The 20,332-nt window shown below is 36.0% G+C and overlaps 1 protein-coding gene across 1 annotated transcript; it reads left to right on the forward strand.

Moving 5' to 3' along the window:
* The first annotated feature begins 248 nt into the window (after window positions 1-248).
* Window positions 249-18,991, forward strand: LOC108606652 (UNC93-like protein). Its single transcript, XM_017996968.2, has 6 exons — window positions 249-696; window positions 11,675-11,802; window positions 17,038-17,172; window positions 17,244-17,649; window positions 17,968-18,827; window positions 18,914-18,991. Exons 2-6 carry the CDS (start codon window positions 11,755-11,757, stop codon window positions 18,989-18,991), a joined length of 1,527 nt encoding a protein of 508 aa, XP_017852457.2. The 5' UTR covers window positions 249-696; window positions 11,675-11,754.
* The last annotated feature ends 1,341 nt before the right edge of the window (window positions 18,992-20,332 follow it).

Consider the following 20,332-nt stretch of genomic DNA (forward strand, 5'->3'; position numbering starts at 1 on the left):
TCGGCTCGTGCGCCGCCGCTTCAAGTCGCATTGTAAATTACTTGCAAAGTTAAATTTAGTCTCGGCTTTTAATACCGTTTTAGTGCGTTTTCGAGTTGGTCGTGTTTTCGTTACCAAAAAAAAAAAAAAAATTGAAAAATAAAAATTATATATATAACAATTTTTTTTTTATATATATAAAGACTTACTGCGGCTGTGTTACAAATATTAAATATTAATTGCATAGTAGACACAAAGTAAAATATTCATTTTTTTTTTGGCATAGACAATAAATAATTTTTTTTTTTGCTAAAACGCGTCCTGCCTAAGCAAATTGGCAATAATTTTTTTTGGTTTACGTTTTTTGCGGTTATCGAACGGAAATGTAAACTACTCGCCCCCGCCAGAAAACGAGCCTCGCTTCCTGTAAATTAAGAACCAAACAACAACAACAACAAGAAGAAAAAAACAATTACTTTCAAAAGTTGCATAATACAGCAGAAGGAACAACAATTTGTATAAATATAAAACAAAGTAAAGTAAGCGGTAATTAAAAAAGCATAAACAATAAGAAATTAAAGACGGAAGTGCGGTAACAAAAAAAAAGACATTTGTAAATATATTTTTTTTTTTGAAATTTGTTGTGATTAAATTGTAAGCGGCGCTTACACTTTTTGCTGCTTGTGGGGAACGCTGCGTGTGAAGAGCTAAACTAAGGTAAGTGCAACAAATAAAAAAAAGAACAAAAATTTGCTAAGCTGGCAGTTTGTGCTGCCAAAGTGAAACTCAAAGCAAGCGTTTTGCAAAAATAAATAAACAATTACGGGCGCAACAACAATGCGTTGGTTATTAACATGACAAAAACAGTAACTGAAATGAAATGAAAAACTTTAAGTTCTAAATGAGCAAGTCAAAAGTCATTAATTGAAAGCCAATTTTGGGCAGGCAGAGGAGAAAAATAAGGCAACAGCATAAAGCGTAGGGTGGGCAAGTGGGTGGGTGGGTGGTTGGGTCGATACAGCAGCCGCAATTAACAAGCAAAGCGTCGCGTCGTCGCGTCGTCGCGTTGGGCGGCAAGGCAGATGGCAAAAAACGTTTGAACGATTGCCCAAAACTGGCCATGTGACGTTCGCAGCAGCAGCAGCAGCAGCAGCTAGCGCATATGTATGTATCTGTGTGTGTGTGTGTGTATCTTATGGATACTTTGGCATGCGCACTGCATGTGTAAGGTGTCGTCTGTGTCTGGTTATTTAAGCGCTACACGCACATGCGCAGATTTTCAATGCCCAACCCCAGCATTATATTATATATATATATATATATATATATCAGCTTAGCGCTCTCAACTGTGCGCCGCAGCTTAGAAAACTTTCACTCGTTCCAGTTTAGCTGTTTAGCTTTTTTTTTTTTTTAGTCGCGCTGCCAGTTTTGCATTTGAACATCTTCAACTTACTGTGCAACTTACGGAAATCCGTTGTACTAAAAAAATTTGCATTATTGCAAGTTCTAACTAATTTGCATATTTTTAGCTGAGAAAAACCAATTGTCGCATCAGCTGCCCACTTGAGTGGAAAATCAATGCACTTCCGCAACTTTAAACTTCACAAGCGCTTCAACAATTGTCTATTGCAACAACAAATTGTTATAATTAATTAGAAACAGCAAATTGCAAGTGCTAACTGTAAAAAGTTTCATAATAATCGCTACATTGTTTATATAGTCAACAAGATTTTTCATTAACAAAAGCCACAAAACCCCAACTCATTGAGCAGTAACTAAAAACTTGAACAACTCTCGTCTCTCGACTCGACGCTCGACTAGTCTAATTTACACTTTACTTTATTTGCTTATTATTATTATTATTTTGCGGCTCTGTGAGTCATAAGACGGATTTGCGTTCACTTCAAGACACAACAGATTAGTTCGACTTATCTTGACAGTTGTTAATATATATGCGTCTAGTTATGTACCAAATTAAATACAAACTATTTACATATTAAAATTGCAGCTTCTTATGCTTATAACAAAACTAAAACTTTTGCGCTGCTTTTAATTTTTCGTCAAGTTTATTTTCTTTGCACAATTTGCTGACAGTTTCGATTCCTTTTTGAATTGTTTGCTTAGCTGATGACGTGTTGTTGTTGTTGTTGTCATTTGTTGATAATAATTTTTTGCTGGCTGTCTGTCTGTCTGTGTTATCGCAATCGCGTTTACACAATGCCGACTTCTTACGCTACTGCAAATGATGTTTATGATGCTGCGTTGACATTATTACTCATACGCCTTGTGTGCCGCGCGATTGGTACAACAGGTGCCAAACGAGCGTACAAATATTTGCCTGGCCATGTGCGCTAACAAATTTTGCAAATATATATATATATATATATATACCAATATATAACTTGATACTAAACTAGCGCTTGTTATCAAGCAACAAAAAAAATTCCCCCTACCAAACGATAAACAAAACACGTTGAAAAAGAAATCTTGACATTTAATTTGCATATCGCAGCTGATAACTGTCTTATATGTATATACATCAGCGATGTATACATCAGAAATGAATTTTGACATTTCGAAGCACTCGCCGCACTTGAACTTGTCAATTTAAGTTTTCTTATCAAGCCCATTTCCCATTTAACAAATAGCCAATTAATTATTTACACATTAATTTGTATTATTTTTTGTTTTAAACTATTGCATAAGCACACAAATCGGTCAACAACAATATTTTATATATATATATATATAACAAATCAAACAAAACATTGTCTGCTGCTGCTGCAGCAGCCCTCAATAAAAACTTGTTTTCTACACCTTGCTAAGGTTATGCTTACACTAAGCTACAAGTTGCAGATTTTTATTTTTTATATTTTGTTGTATATTTAATAAGCAGTAAAAATATATTTAAACTAATTTGTTGCATATAATTTTTTTTGTTAATTGCAATTGCTTATAATTTATTTATGTATTTTATATTTATTTTTTTTTAAATGTTAATGTTTTATTCAAAGCTGCAGTTTGCGCACATTTTCTTGCATAATTTTATAATCAAACTATAAAAGATGATTCGCAGTAAGATCAACAAAATTATTATATTTTTTATTTAAATGTTTATTTAAAAGCAAAAGTTTATTTATAATAAAAGTCAATAAACTTATTGCATATTTTTCAAGCAAAGTAAAGTAAATTAAAATTATTTAATTTTAAAAAAAATTTACATAAATTGCAGCAAACTTGTTGCTTAGTGTAAGCCAAACATGAGTAAGCAAAAAAAATATAAACCAAGGGCCAAAAACAAAACACTCAAAATTCAAAAACGACTAAGAAACTTTCCTTTTGTTGTTTAGCAAATAACTAATTGTTTAACAAATTGAAAAGTGCAGCTGCGACTGCGCTAAAATTTATTAATTTAAGCTGCTTTTGTTATTTTTGTAAGCAAACTGACCTTAGAATGAAAAGCTCAAGGCGCTGGAAAAATCTGCGCTGCTTGGTTATTTTCCATTTGGTGGTGGGTCAGAGATCAGGAGTCCAGCTGTGCTGCAGTTTTTGGGCTCAGGGCTGCGGCTTTCACTACAGTTTGCTTGTTAACAATAATTGTGTGTGTGTGTGTGTGTGCATGTTGGTTGATAAACGTTTATTGTTATTTATAGCCAAAAAACATGAACAAATTGTTGCTTTTTTTGTTGATAAGAGTCTTAAGACAGTCTGCTGAGATCTTCAACTTTAAAATGATAAGCAAATGTATTTCATAACAAAGCGAGAGATATCAACGAAGATCTGTCTGTCTGTCTGAGAATTTGAGTCACGCACTTTATTTGAGTTTAATTATTGCTGAAGTACTTTCAATTGCGTTGATAACTGCCTTTTGTTTTTAACAGCTGACACATCTTTTGTTTTTTTGGCAAACCGAAATAGTCTCAAGGATTGCTTATCATATATATATATTTGTATAATTAGGCTATGTTGCTTGATTGCTAACAATTTATTTTTAAAACAAGTAATTGCAGCAAATTAAATTTGCAAAAAAAAAAAATGTGCGCAGCACTTGTATTAAATTCTATAAATAAATAAGCAAACAATATTTGATTTGATAAAAAAAATAGAACCCAGCCCAGCTTGAGCAATTAATTTGTACTTTTGATTTGTTGTAAGAGCTCATTAGCAACTTTTTTGGGCAAACAAAACAGACAAATAAATGAAATGCCAATGAGCAGGCACAAAATGCAAACCAAAAAATTACAACAGCAGCAAAAAATTGCTTTAAATTATGTGCGGGCACACGTAGAAATATTGAAAGATAACGCGCAAAACACGAAAAAAAAAGCAGCAACGAATTCTCATTTAGAAGCAGCAACAATAACAACAATTGACATGACGCGGCAATTTGTTTAAACCAATGCGCATTGCTGAGATCATAAATCTATAAATGTGCGTTAACTTGGGCGCTTAAGGATGTTAAACTGCTTACAATACAAAATTGAAATACAAATTTTGAATTTTAAGTGTCTCTCTCTCTCTCTCTCTTGCTTTTGTTTAAACAAATAGCGGCAAGTGGGCGCGCGCAGCTGCGCAAACAAAAGGAGATCCGGGGCCAAGGAATGTTTGCACTAACAAGTGTGGCAAGCAAGTTGCAACCTTGGGGCAGCAAACTGGGCTATGCAAAGAGCCGTAGGCTAAAATAAAGTTTAGTTTTTATTTTGCATAACGATTGCGATAAAAGCAAAGCGGAAGCTTTTATGACAGATAAAAAAAAAAATATAGTTAGACACTTGACTAGACAACAAACTAGAAGAATAATACAAATTCACAATTTACAATTCACAATTCACAGTTCGCTGTTTGCTTAGAACTTTATGAAGTTTCTACAATTGTTGCCCACTAATTGCATTCTAATCGTCAATGAAGGTCTCGGTCGCGGTCGCGGTCGCGTTCAGAGCGCGCTGACAATTAATACATAAAAACGTATATACTATATATATATATATATATATATATATATAGTTAGTTAGCTAGAAAACTGCAACAAAAACAAGGCACAAATTTTTGGTTGCGATCTCATTCGTTCGGTTTACGCTGTGGCAAGCAGTTGGCAGCAAACGGTGCGTAAGGATTTTTGTTAACCCCCCGCAAGCACCCTACCCCCACCCCTAGCCCTAATTACATTTTGGTTGCCACACGTTCTTGTTTTCTTTTGGCTACCATGGCGTATGCGCTATGTGTCATGCCACACACGTGTGTTTGTTGTTGTTGTTGCTGTTTTTGCTGCTTAACAAGTTTGTTGTCCTCGCATTGTAAATTCTATTGGCATGCTGCCAATTTGTTTGCATTTTATTTCATTTCTAATGCCATTTCTAATGCGCTTAATCTTGAGACACTTGCACTTGTACTTGTCAAATCAAAACAAACATTTATTTATAAATGTCCACATAGTTATAGTTATAGTTAATACCAATTTATGCACAATTTTTATTATTAAAACTAAGTGCAAGTTTAGGCAAAAAGCTTGCGCATATTTTAAAATTTATTTTCAAATTTTAGCTGCACGCTACGTCTTTATATATTTGTTAATAAATCTAAGATTTATTTATTATCATAATTAAATCTTTATGCAGTCTGCATTTCATTTTAAAATTTGAGCTACCAACATTAAGTTTAAAAATGTCTTTATTTATTTATTTCAAAGTTCAATTTGTATTATGTACAATTTTTCTTAAATTAATTTTCAACTATCTTAAGCTGCTGACAAAGCTTCAAAGTTGATTGAACTTCCCACAACAAATTACAAAATAGCTGCAATTAGTTAATAACAATTGTCGCATTTGCTACAGTTTTTCGATTTTGTGCGCTATTTTTAAATATATTTATTTTGTTGTCTGTTTTTGCTGTCGCATAATTATTTGTTGTTGTTATGGTCATTGCCACTGTTAGTAAACATTTAATTACGTTTTTGGCTCAAGTTAATTATAGTGGGTCGACTAACTGCGTCAATTTGAAAACCAGAAATAGATTTTCGATATCAATCTACGTCAAGGGACGTGCAGAGACTTTGGCCCATAACCAACAGCGATTTGCAATTTACATTGTGCTGCTAACTAAATTGAAAAACGAAACATGGAAAAATCTCTGGTGAAAAATCACAGAAAATTAACACGCAACTGTGCACACAATAATCGTATTAATAACAATGAAATTTTGTTTGAAAACCTTTTGCATTCACACACACACACACACACACACATATGAATATATGTATATATAGAAATATTACGTATACGTATACATATATTTCCGTTCGCTGCTGTGTTGTTGTTCTTTTGTTTTGCCATTTTGTCAAGTGCTTCGCGTGACTTTCAAGCCATAAACAATTGTACGCTTCAGTCTAATCCCTTGACCATAAAACCATAAAAAGTCATTTATATATATATATATATTCTAGCTATATACATGCCATTTATTTCGATTGCTGCTGCTGGCAAAATCACAGCTTAATCAAATTTAAATTGATTGATTTTTAGCTGCGGGCCATAAAGATTAAAAACAAGTGACCAAACTGTAAATCGCGCGCGCTTATCAAAACGAAATTTCCCCGCCCCTTAAGCTAGATAAGCTAAGTTACACAATGCCAAAGAAAAAAAAATAACAAAAATTAAGTACAAAGTATAACTGCAATTAAATATAACAATTGATTAAATTTGATTTCATTGAATATGAACTAATATACAAAAAAAAAAAAAAAAGGTTGAACGCACTGCAGGGCACTTGAAATTTAGTTACAAGGTCTAGCGCGCATGCAAAATAAAAAAAGAAATTACGTATACGTAATTTATAGCACGTGTTACAGTTTTTTTCTTTCATATTGATTACTACACTTCTGAGCAATCGTTTTAATTAAAAATTTTAATAAACAGACAGACAGCAGCAATTGCATTAGACTAAAGTAAAAAGCGATCGAACTGTGTGTGTGTGTGTGTGTTTATTATTATTTGTCAAGTATTGCGACTAATGAAATCGACTAAAAATAGCGCTAACCAGTCTTGTTCACAAGCAAAGCAAGCACGTGACTAGCAATAAGAAGAATAATCAAATGCAAAATGTGTATTGAGCTTAAATTTATTCTCTTTTTTTTTGTTTAAACTTTCTGAAAAACCTTTTCGAGTGCAAGCGGCTGCGTTCAAGTTCAAACTCCACACTAGCTTTTGTTTATTGAATTTAGGTCACTCGCTGCTCTCTAAGCCGCAGTGCAGTTCTTTTCGAATGTTATTGCCCCTAGCCCATTGTCTGTCCGTCTGTGTGGCACTTGAGCTTTCAATTCAAATATATTTTTAGCTCAGTCGTCGACGCAGACGCAGAATCGATGCGATGCGTTGCGCTGCGCTGCGTTGCGTTGCGATGATGAACAAGCAATTCGTATTATTTTTGTTTGTCAGGCATGTGTCAAGTGCGCTACCCTTCAACTTGTCAATTTATGGTCATATTGACACAAATGTGCGCTGCGAGCGTTAAGCGTGCGTTCATTTGTTTGCTTTATCTGCTGACAATGGGTTAAGCTATAATTAGTGGCGAGTAGCTATCGTTGTTCGAATTTATAAGCTTAAAGTTATAAAAATTCGAGTCAGTTAAGGCAAGTTGTGAAATTTACGCGCTACTCGCTAGTTAACGTGTGACGTGTGGCAGCAATCTTAGTAATTTGTAGCTGATACTCGCTGTTAAGTGTAACGAGTAGCACTAAAACTTAATACGCCACAGCAATTTGTTAAAGCTATAAAATGTTTAGCTACTGCTTAGCAAGTTTTAGTGCTACTCGCTGTTAAGTGTAACGAGTGGCCGCCAAAAAAAAACAATGCAATTCAACCAACTCTAAACTTTAGCGTTACTCTGCAGAAATTTGTTGTAGCTATGCACATAAGCGTGCTACTCGCTGCTATGTGTAACGAGTGAAACTAACGAGTGGCAGCAAAACACAAAAAATGCTGCATAGCAATTCTAAAATTTAGAAATACACTGCAGCAATTTATTGTAGCTATAAGTGTGCTACTCGCTGTTAATTTCAACGAGTAAAACAAACGAGTAGCATTAAAATTGAGCGAAACAAATCAATTACTTATAAAATTTACAGCATTTGCTTATAGTTGTGAAATTTTGTGTGCTTATTGTAACGAGTAAAACCAACGAGTAGCATCTTTAAGAGCTCTACATCACAGCCCACAGCTGAAACACTTGTCTCTCTTTTGTTTAACATGCCGACATACGAAATTATTGATTAGAACTCGCGCACTTGAAGTGCTCGCTCGATCGCTCGCTCATGTGAAGTGCCCTTGCCGGCTAAATTTGTATTTGAGTCTCTTAGTCAGCAGTTAGCCAGTTGAGTAAAATTAAAACGAAAAGGGGGCAATAAAAACCCAAATGTCGTACGACCATAAAAATAACAGAACGGAAAACAAAATCACCCCTTTTTGGTCGAATCATTACTTAAGCTCTATGATTTATGATGCGAAGCAAATCACAGCACCTAATCACGCGCTAATAACTTGATAGAATAAGATAAGTGACTGCGCTGTGACTAGGGGTTGGGGGTGGGGGTGGGTGGGTCGATGTGGATGAGCTGTAGCGAAAATAAAATAATAGTTGGCAACTGCTCGCTACAGGTTCAATATCAATTGTTGTTGATTTGTTTATGGCTTACGCATTGTGTGTGGCGCGCTATGTGCTTATTAATTAGAATTTATGAACGCGGCTGACAATTCCACGGCTTGCCCAGTGACAATCAATAGCCATTAGATACTTACGTTGGCCCAAATGGCAAATGGCTGCAAATCTTATCATAACCAAAAGCTGAGCGCCTGACTACCTGTTTGCTATATAAATAAATAAATATATGTGAGTGTTGGCCGGCACACGCCCAAGCTTAAGAAAAAAAAATACGTATACGCAGCGTGTGGCGATTATTCTAGCGTTTGAACTGTCGCCGCATCTCTGTCGCTGTCGCTGTCTCTGCTTATCGCTGCCCTAAACAAATTGGCAAAGCGCGTCAGTCATGCTATATAGCATATATATAACAGTTAGTTAGTTAGTTATTCCAGTCAACAGAGATAACCTTGCCCAAAAGCAATATCTCTTGCTCTTTTGCGATTACGCCAGCTGCAGCAGCAGCCGCGCTACGTTTGCTGCCCGCGTCGACTGCGCAGCAGCGACTGCCACTAATCACTCCAATTAGCTAGAAAGTGTTTTTTCGTTTAAAATTCGCACGTTGTCGCCGTTTCTTGGCATTGTAATGTGAGGCACTCAACCAGCCAGTCAGCCAGTCAGCCAGCCAGCCAATCAGTCACTTGGCCAGCCAGCGAGCCCAAGCAGCAATAATAGCGAACAATCAAAACAACTAAAGAGGCCCTCGAAGCGCGTTTGCTAGCCAAACAGCTAAGCCATCTAAATTCAGCAGGTACTAACTACAGTGAACAAAGTTCAGCAGGACTTTTTATTTCAATTTTTTTTTGCGTGTGTGTGTGTGTTACAAATAAAGTGCAGTGCCGTCAGTTAAAATTAGATACAAAATGCGCGCCAAATTACAAAAGAAACTACGAACTAATTAAATTTTTAAAATTTTAAAATGCAGCTACCAAGCAGTTTATTTGTTTAAAAAAGTGCTTAGCATATATTAAAAATTTTAAATATTGTTAGTTATTAATTAATTGTTGTTTATTATGCATTTATATATTGCATAGTTGCTTAGCGCTTTGAAATTAATTTGCAAACTTTTGCCAACTTTTAACTGCAAATTGTTGTTATATAACTTAAAAATTTAATTACTAAAAATTAATAATTTATGCAGTAATCTAAGACAATTGGCATTTGTGCAATTTCCTTGTCTGTGTGTGTGTGTTGAAAAAAAAAAACAACTTAAAATTTTATTTGGCGCATATTTGAAAGTCTAAAACTTTTGTGTAAAGGGCAAAATTATAAAAAAAAAACAAACAAACAAAAAAACTATAAACTTTTGCTTTTGAGGCAATTTGGTTTTTTACTATTATTTATAGCGTTGTTTTTTATGTTTGTGCATTGACGTTAGCGACTTATAAAAAATGCAGAATGTACAGTTATTAGTGTGTGTGTGTGTGTGTTGAACTAGTTGCGGCAGTCTCTTTTTTCAAATTCAGCGCTTAAACTCAAACCGCAGCGACTGACGCGTGTCGTAGCCATTAGAATCGAATATTATATATAATAATATTATATATATAATAATAAAACTTGCGACACACGCAGCGGTCATAAAACAAATGTAGAAAATTGTCAATCATTAAACAATTTTGGTTGCAATTCATTTAAATTGTTTAGACGCATGCATTACGTATACGCCTGGTCAACCGCAATTAAATTAAACAGACAGACAGACAGCGCCCTAAGCGCCCTAAGCACGTGCGTTATGATTTCAAACCAGTTGCCAAATATTGCTGCACGTGATTAGAAGTAACAAAAATTTACTAACTTGGCTCTTGGGCATTCCCGCTTAGCTACAGTCGCTGTACTTCAAGCCTCAGCTTCGCTTGTCGTCTGACCTCAGCTGCGAGCTGCGCTATTTTTATTTTATTCGCAAGCTGCTTATGTATTTTTATAGATGAGCATAGAATTGGCTGCTGTGCTAAATGCTCATGGCTAAACTTTTTATGGCTTTATGCAAAGTTTTTTGTTACAGAAATTGCCAACAAAAATTGCCTGAAAAATAAAGACATGCATACATTAGCGTTGCTTATATATATGCCAAATGAATATTTGACGAAAACTAGCAATTTTTTATATACATATGCATATTAATTATTGTTTTGGTTTTCTTTAGCGCGCGGCGTATTTTTTTTTTTTTTTTGTATTGGCATAAATAAATATTAATTTAAAAGTCTAAAAGCCGCCGCGCCTGCGATTCTGTTTAAAAGCCATAAGTTTTATGCAAATAAAAGTCTGCACATAAAAAATATAATAATATATAAAAGCGGCAGCTAGGCTTGTAATTTTATTATTATGTACATTAAAAACAAAACACTTAAAAAAAAAATGAGCTGAAGCTTCGGCTGAGCAGGAAACATGAACTTGAACTTGCCGCGAACTGGGCAGCTAATTACAGCTATAAGTAACAATGGCTATATAATGGTAGCCGTAACCACATGATGGGAATATACGTACACACTACGTATACGTAATAAATACATATGCAGGCAATATAATTGGATGCCATGAAGCGTAGACCAGCACGTGCGCCTTCAACTATAAAAAACGAAAAATTAACATTTTCTGTGCCGCCAGATTTATGCTGAATATGAATATATACTATATACTCGTAGCTGAACTTAGAAAGTTGCTGTTGATAACAATGCGCCAGCAATTCAATCAGTTAGCTATACTATATAGCTAACTGCCATAATCCAAACATATTGCATATCAAAATCAAATTCGTTTTTTAAACAATTATGGCAGCAATTTCAATAGCAGCAGCAGCAGCAGCAGCTTGTTTGACTGATTGTTTGTTGGGGGGCTCATTGTTAATAATATTTAATATTATTATTGTTATTGTTACTGTTACTGTTATTGTTATGGCCATTGTGCTGCTTTGGGCTCTCTAATTGCTTTCCAATTTAAATAATGATCACGTGTTTACAAGCTTCAACTAATTTTCATTTTCATTTCCATTTCATTTTTTGTTTTGCAGCTTTAATTGCCACATCCAAAGAAGAAAAAAGTTTATAAAAAAATAAAGCAGCGTCAGCAGGAACAGCAGAGGCCAGCAAGATGACTGGTTTTACCAATGCCGGCTTTGAGAACGATGAGCCCGTCAAGGTGAGTGCCGCCGTCAACAGTTGTCTAGATCTCTCGATCTTTAAATACGCATCCCATATAGATATATAGATATATATATATATATTATAGACAAGTGCAGCCCAAAGGCTATAACTGTATACAGCTTGGAATTAAACAAATATCACACACAGAGACACACACACACACACACACACACAAGTGTCAAGTCAATGTACGCATAATGAATTAAGTGTTGTGCATAAAATATAAAAACAAGTACATTTGTATAAATTGTTTATATTACATACAATTGAAAGTGCGCGTAGTTATGCGAGAGCATGTCTAACGTTTGGATACACTTTGCTTGAAATAAATATTCTGCATTAATTATTTATTTTAATTCAATGCATACATGTAATGAATTATTCTATTTAAATTAAAAATTAAGCACGCTCAACTAGCAAACATAGCCCAGCTGCTATATATGAATATAAATATAGCATGCCCAACTATATAATGCACTTTGTCAAGCTAACTTGGCACAACTGCTTATCAGTTTGAATTTAAATAAAAATAAACAAACGCGCCCAACTATAAATACACTTTGTCAAGCTAACTTGCCTGTACTATTTAAATATTTTGAACTTAAATATAGCACACCCAACTATTTAATGCACTTTGTCAAGCTAACTTGGCACAACTGCTAATCACTTTGAGTTTAAATAAAAATAAGCAAGCGCGCCCAACTAGCATATACACTTTTTTAACTTGATCTGCTTGCTTTATATGAATGCCCAACTAGCTCATACACTTTGTGCAGCAAACTTTGCCCCACTCTAGGCCACATTTGCCGCTACTAAATTATAGCTTTCGAATTAGTTGCAAATGTATGCATTTCTTGACCTATTGTTTCATTGTTTTCTTAGCAGATTAAATTGCACACACACACACACACACACACAGAAATAGTCTCAAGTCGGCTGCGAATGTAACATATAATTTATTGAACCAGAAACAAGTTTGTAGGTAACAAACAGAGAGAAAAAAAAAAACAACAAGTGATTACAATTTAAAGCTGTACGCATTAATTTATAGACAAGAATCAAGTTTCACGCTGGGGGAACAGCTGTTGGCTCTCGTCTATCGACTATATAGTCATAGATATCTGGCAAACACGTTGTCACATTCCGTTATGGCTATAGCTATATATTATTTGATTTAATTTTTCCATTTTTTTTTTTGTTATTAATTCATTCATGCGTTGAATAAGCAACTTATGCATTGTTATTTATTTATAAAGCTTCGATCTGTCTGTCTGTCTGTCTGTCCGTCCATAAGGCAGCTTGTTATAATACGAATTATTACATTTAATGACTGCGTTTGCCTTCGAACTAGAAATCATGTTTTATAATGATGCGATGCCCCGAAAAAAATATATAATACTATAATGCCAATTTGAAGAAATAATGAGTTAAGGAGGAAGTATTCAAAAGGCAGCTGATAACTGCTGATGTTGATGATGATCAGCATCTAGCTAATTATCATTAAGCCTGAAGCGCATAAATTGTCTGAATGATGAATTTTGATGTTCATTAAATTTTGGGTGGTTTATTTTTATATGTGTGGCACTCCTTAAAAATTTCACCTCAAGAAACTAAAACAGAAATTGAGACAACGAACAAGCCCACGCATAAGCTTAAAAAAGAGAGAGAGAGAGCGAGAGAGAGAGAGAGGGAGAGGGGCAGACGCATGTTAAGCTAAAGAAATGTGACAGCAGAAAGCGCTTAAAAGCCAAAAAGAAATTAATTTAATATACAGACAGACAGCTACAGTAAAGTTTGACTAAGCTAAAAGCAAAAGCAGCAAGATTTAAAAAAAAATACAAAATATTTATAAGTAAAATTTTTGAAAATTGTAGACTGCACTAATTTGCTGCAATTTTATTAATTAATAAAAATAGTGCAACATGTTGCATTGCAATTTTAAAGTTAAATTTATTGATAAAATGATAAATTATACTGCACTTTTTAAATTAAAAAAATTTTGTTACAAAAATGTCTTAAAGTGTATAAAAATTGCAAATTAATTTGCGCTAATTTTTATTAATAAATTATAATAAATTAATAAATATTTTAATGCACTTACTGCCTTAAAATTAACAAACAAAACATAGTATTGCATTATTTTGTATTAAATATTGAAAATTGCGCTAAATATTTAATTGCAGTACTGCTTAGGCAGTAAGCACTGTAGCTCACATGCCTTTGACTGTGTCTGTGTGTGTGTGTAAGCATAAAAAGAGTTTTGATGCTAATTGAATTTGTGCGCTGGCTGCTGTTGTTGGAATTGAATTCAGTTTGCAAATACCTTGAGGTTTTGCCAGCAATAAATTGCATTTGCAGCTAGAAATATTTACATGTGTGTGCATGTGTGTGTGTGTGTGTGTGCGTTTGCATGTCTGTGTGCAGTTAAGTTATTGCACAATTAATTGCTGGCAAGGTTTCATAATAATAAATATTGGCAATTTATAATGATACTCGAGGCGGCAGCAGCATCCACCAACACCACCCAACCCAACACAGCATCCAGTTCCAAAGTTGAAGTGAGATAGCTAGAGAGAAGTTCTTGGGGCCGAAACCCGTTTATGTTGCGACAACAACAACAACAACAAAAGCAACAAATGAGCATTAAAAAGATTCAAAGAAACCAGAGAACGGCAACAAATAAGCCAAACGCAAAAGATAAATACAAATTTATGTAAAGCCAAAGAGACATGTAAGCAGAAAAAAAAAACTAAGATGGCGCGACAGCGACGCGGCAGCGGCAGCGACAGTGCGAGCTTTAACACTCTTGGGGGGGAGGACAACAAATCGAAAGCCAAAAGGCAAATACGAAACGTGCCGTGTTTAAAAATAAAACAACGCAAATCTCGTGCCGCGCTCCGCTCACTGTCAAACACACACACGCACACGCACACACATGCATACATATGTAAATATGTAACTGGTTTGCAGCGACGTCGACGTCGACGTCGTCGGCGGCTGGCTGGCTTAACTGTTACTCTGCGCGCGCTATCTGCATATGATTATGATTAATATATATAGTATATGTTGCTTTTCTATGGAAATCGTTTGCAGCGACACCTGTCGCACTTTTTTTTTAACGCAGCCCGTCAGCTGTTTTGTTTTTGCCTAAACAGAGACGCAAAATACGTAAACAAAGCGCAGACAGCACAAGTTACAACAACTAGCGCAACATTTGATACGCTGCAAAATCAATCGCATGTAATCTGATACGTTTAAGGCCAGTGTGCGAGCGAGACAACGCGCGCCGCTTACAGCGCAAGTCGCGCTTACTTAACATATTCTGTTAATGATATGCAAATGTCTGTAGGCCTGTAGCCGTTTGCACTGTTAAGTCAACATATATTTTAATAGCATTGTGTTTATTTTTTTTTCGTAGTTTGTTTTGTTTGTAAAGTGGGTTTTTTTTTGTCTTTTTTTGACAGCAAGTACAGTTGAACAGGTTATGTTTGGGCTTAATAAGTCGGTCAAGCGTTAATAACTAACTACTAGTAGCTAGTTGCGCTTTACGTTTCTTCCTTGTTCATAAATTATAACAAATTGCATCACTTGCAATTCGCTAGAATTTTATTTTTTTACGTTTTTGTTTTGGTTTTTTTTTGCACAAATATATTTTGCGTTTGCAATTTGCATTGCAAACAAACCAAAAACTTGTATTTCTTCTTATTTATGCCAGCGCAAATGCAAAGCTAATAAATTAAACAATTAAATGTTTAATAACAAACAACTTTACAGTTTCATGTGAACACTTTGCATAGTATTTAAATTTTATATATTTTTTTTGTTGCTTTATTGATAAGGCAAGGGGATTTTTCTTTTGTTTGCTGCATACAAATTAAGATTCTTTGCGGCACTAGCGTGCGTTTGGCTATTATGCGCTAGTGCCTAAACTTTATATATATGCAGTAACTGTAATCAATTTGCGCTTACATAATGCGATTTTATTGTTGCTGCTGCTCGCCTAACTAATTGGACGTCGCTGCTGCTGCTGCTGCGGCGGCGAGTGGGCGGCGGCAGCAGCAACTGTAAGTGGGAGTGGGAGTGGAAGTGGGAGTGGCAGCAGTGTTTTGACGTCAAGCCAACTGCAGTGCCGTTAAATTGTGAATTACAGTTTCACAAAACAGAAACACACAAAAATTTACGTAAATTGCCTTGGCGCACATTTCGCCACCCCATGCCCAGTTACTTCCCCTAACGCCCCCGCCGCACGCCCACTTTAAACACATGTAACCTTCTGAATGTAAGACATGCAAAAAAAAAAAAACAACAACAAAAATTATACAAACGCTTTTTGGTCAGTTCTACGCGTTTGGCCAACAAGCGTAGCAAACTTTATTTTTTTTTTGGTTTTTTTTTATTTGCTGCTGCTGGCGTCTTGCGCATTTTTTATGTTCAATTTAAAGGCCGCGCTGCGCATGCGCAATGTAAAACGCGAGCAAAACGCGCCAACTCGCGCGCGCACGCCAACTTTTAATTTTAGAAACTAAAAGCGTCAACGCGCCAACGCATAAATAATTAATTAAGCCTGCGCATGTGTGTGTGCGTGTCGTGTGGCGTGTGTGGAAAGGAAAGCAAATACTAAAATAAAAATAAAGCACACACAATATGTATTTTTAGCAAATATTTGACAACAACAACAAAGTAAAACAAATAATGTATGCGCTGCAAAAATCCTTGACAAAAAAAATGCCACAAAAAAATGAAGTACAAAATAAATAGACATAAAGTTGTTTATTTAAATTGAAACATTTTACATAAAAAATTTACACGTACTTTGAGTAAGTTAAAAATTAAAATTAGCGCAGCTTAAAGTGAAAATAAAATTATTTTGTGTATGCGCAAAATTTTATAAAAATAAATTTGAAAAGTAAATTTTTACAAAAAGTGCTTACTCAACAATAAATGCTTAAATAAAATATAATATAAATATAAAATACTAATAATATAATATAAAATAATATATAATATAAAATTGTTTAAAATTGAAATTTGATTTGTTTAAATTTAATTTAAATTTTTTTTAGCAATAGCTAAATTTGATTGCCAATTTGGCATCAACTCTATAGAGTTGAGTTACTAAAGTTACTGCACACACACACACACACACACACATATATATATTTATATACATACATATATGCACATTAATGACAGCGATTAACCGTTTTGTATTTGTTGTTGTTATTTTTAGCCAAAAGCTGGTTTCGAGCCAGACACCGCTTCGCTGCGAGAGAAAGTTGTGCTGAATCCGGCCGAGAAATGGCGCATCTTAAAGAATATCTCGATCATATCAATTGCGTTTATGGTGCAATTTACCGCCTTTCAGGTAAGCCATGAATAGCCTTTTTAATTAATGAATGTGGCTTAATCACTAAAACGCTCCGCACTTTGTTATAGGGCACAGCAAATTTACAATCATCGATCAACTCGAAGGATGGCCTGGGCACAGTCTCGCTGAGCGCCATCTATGCCGCCCTGGTGGTCTCCTGCATCTTTCTGCCCACGCTCATCATTCGCAAGCTGACCGTGAAGTGGACCTTGGTCTGCAGCATGCTCTGCTATGCGCCGTACATTGCCTTCCAGCTCTTTCCACGCTTCTACACGCTCGTGCCCGCGGGCATATTGGTGGGCATGGGAGCGGCGCCCATGTGGGCATCCAAGGCAACGTATTTGACGCAGGTGGGTCAAGTGTATGCCAAGATCACTGAACAGGCAGTCGATGCGATCATTGTGCGCTTCTTTGGCTTCTTCTTCCTGGCCTGGCAATCCGCTGAGCTCTGGGGCAATCTCATCTCCAGCTTGGGTAAGTTGAAGTTAATTAGTTTGAATTTATTTTTAATGATAATTGAAAATAATTGCTTGAGTTTAAAATGTTTTCAATTATTTGCATATAAATTTCATAAAATAATAAACAAGTTCTGTTACTTTTTTTTTATTTGATTCAACATAATTGAACTAATTGAAAATAAGCTTAAATTTAATGCGCAGACTTTATAATTAAACCTCAATTAAAATTGCATAATTTTGCAATATTTTTTTGTTATCGTAATTCAAAATATCAGCGCTGCATTTTTCAAAAATATTTTAATTGATTAGTAATTAAAATTTGTATTGCTTGCAGTTCTCTCCAGCGGTGCTCATGGCAGCGGCAGCAGCACCAGCGCCAACACAACCATCAGCGAGGAGGATTTGATGTTCTGTGGCTCCAACTTCTGCACATCCGGCACTGGCGGTCATGGCAATCTGGAGCGTCCGCCAGATAATGAAATCTTTGAAATCTCCATGATCTATTTGACCTGCATTGTCGCCGCTGTTTGCATTATTGCCTTCTTCCTGGATCCTCTGAAGCGTTATGGTGAGAAGCGCAAGGGCTCCAATTCGGCTGCCGAATTGTCGGGACTGCAACTGCTCTCAGCCACTTTCCGCCAGATGAAAAAACCCAATCTGCAGCTGCTCATACCGATTACTGTCTTCATTGGCATGGAGCAGGCATTCATTGGCGCCGATTTCACTCAGGCCTATGTCGCCTGCGCCTTGGGCGTACACCAGATTGGCTTCGTCATGATCTGCTTTGGGGTGGTCAATGCGCTCTGCTCTATTCTGTTTGGCTCCGTGATGAAATATATTGGACGCACGCCCATCATTGTGCTGGGCGCTGTTGTGCACTTTACGCTCATCTCTGTGATGCTCTTCTGGCGTCCCAGTCCCGACAATCCGCTCATCTTCTATGCCATGTCCGGTCTCTGGGGCGTCGGCGATGCCGTCTGGCAAACCCAAATCAACGGTCTCTACGGTCTGCTCTTCAGACGCAACAAGGAGGCCGCCTTCTCCAACTATCGCCTCTGGGAATCCGCTGGCTTCGTCATTGCCTATGCCTATGCCACAACACTCTGCACTCGCATGAAGCTCTACATACTGCTGGCCGTGCTGACGCTCGGCTGCATTGGCTACGTCATTGTGGAGATTCTCTACAGAAAGAAGGTGAGCTGACCAGACCGACAGACAGACAGACAGACAAATACTAAACAGTTGCTTATACTTGCGCTTTCTTCATTTTGTCATTGCAGCAACGCAAGGTTAAGAAGCAGGAGAAGATCGAGGCCGCTGAGAAGGAGAAAGAGGCTGCCATGGCTGCGGCTGCTTAATGTTAGAAAAAAATTTGACAATCTTCAAGCGACTGATAGAAGCGTCTGGATTTGATGATGAGTTGGACGATCTCGAGGAAGACATTGTAGTCACGCGCCTGTAATAATCGTGTTTTGTTAATTGTTGTACGTTCTAAACATTTAATTGTTTTATTACATTTTTTTTTTTATTTTCGTTTGTTTGTTTTAAACAATTGCCGTCAAGTGTTTGTTTGACGGCGGCAAAGGCTTCCTGGCACTGTTAACGCACTGTTAACCGCTTAACAGTCTCGAGTGTGTGCACATATCAAACAAATAACATGAGCAAAAATTGATATAAAAAAGAAAAGAAGAGTAAAAGAGTAAGCATAGAAAAAGAAAAGTCCAAGCACTTTATAAGAAAGAAAAACAAAATAAGAAACTGTTGCATAGCCGCAGGCGCCAGCGCTCTGTCGGCCACAACGTGCAGCGGATATCTTAAGAACGTTCCGGAACTTTTGTCTTTGAAGTTGTCGTAGTACTTAGTACATTCCCCCTTCCCATTCCCCCAGTCACCCATAAGCTGCATACACGCTCACACACATACACATACAACGGCTGTGGCTTACATGCACACACATGCGTGTGTATGTGTGTGTGCGTTAGTGCACGAGTCGAAAAAGTGCGTGGTTGTGTTTGTGTGCATGCGTCTCTGTATGTGTGTGTGTGTGTTGTTGTGTTTGTGAATGTGTGCACGCTATGTATGTGTTTGTCTGTCTGTGTGTGTGTGTGTGTATAATTTGTACATATGTATAATGTTTTGAAGTTAAAGCTGTTGAAAAGAAAGAAAAATGCACAAACAATTCTTGTCTAGTTTAGATTTAAGCTCACGCACACACACACTCGCGCACACACAAACATATGCAAGCACACATGTACTTTGCAACAGTATGTGTATGTCAATTATGCCTAATACAATTGTTATTTTATTTTAAACATTAGCATTAAAAATATATATATATATACATTATATAAACATTTTTTTTGTAATTTTTTCTTGGTTACTGCTAATCAAACAACAATATATATGCAATACCAACAACAAGAACGTGATAAACACACACACATATAATACACAACAAACCCACACACACACACACAGCTTGTGTGCGCACAGTGTCACAAAATAGTCAAATTTTCTAACCTATCAACTGGCCGCGAAACATAATATTAACCATATATAGCACGCGTAGCTTTTAAGCAGTCGAAACACAAAACAAATGAAAAAATTATAATAAAAAAGTCTATACTATATAGTATACACACACGCAAGCGATTAAAACAACTTGAAGAAATGCAAAAGCAAAAAACCATTTAGCATGC

The sequence above is a fragment of the Drosophila busckii genome, chromosome X (assembly GCF_011750605.1).
Source record: "Drosophila busckii strain San Diego stock center, stock number 13000-0081.31 chromosome X, ASM1175060v1, whole genome shotgun sequence".
NCBI classification, from domain to species: Eukaryota; Metazoa; Arthropoda; class Insecta; order Diptera; family Drosophilidae; genus Drosophila; species Drosophila busckii.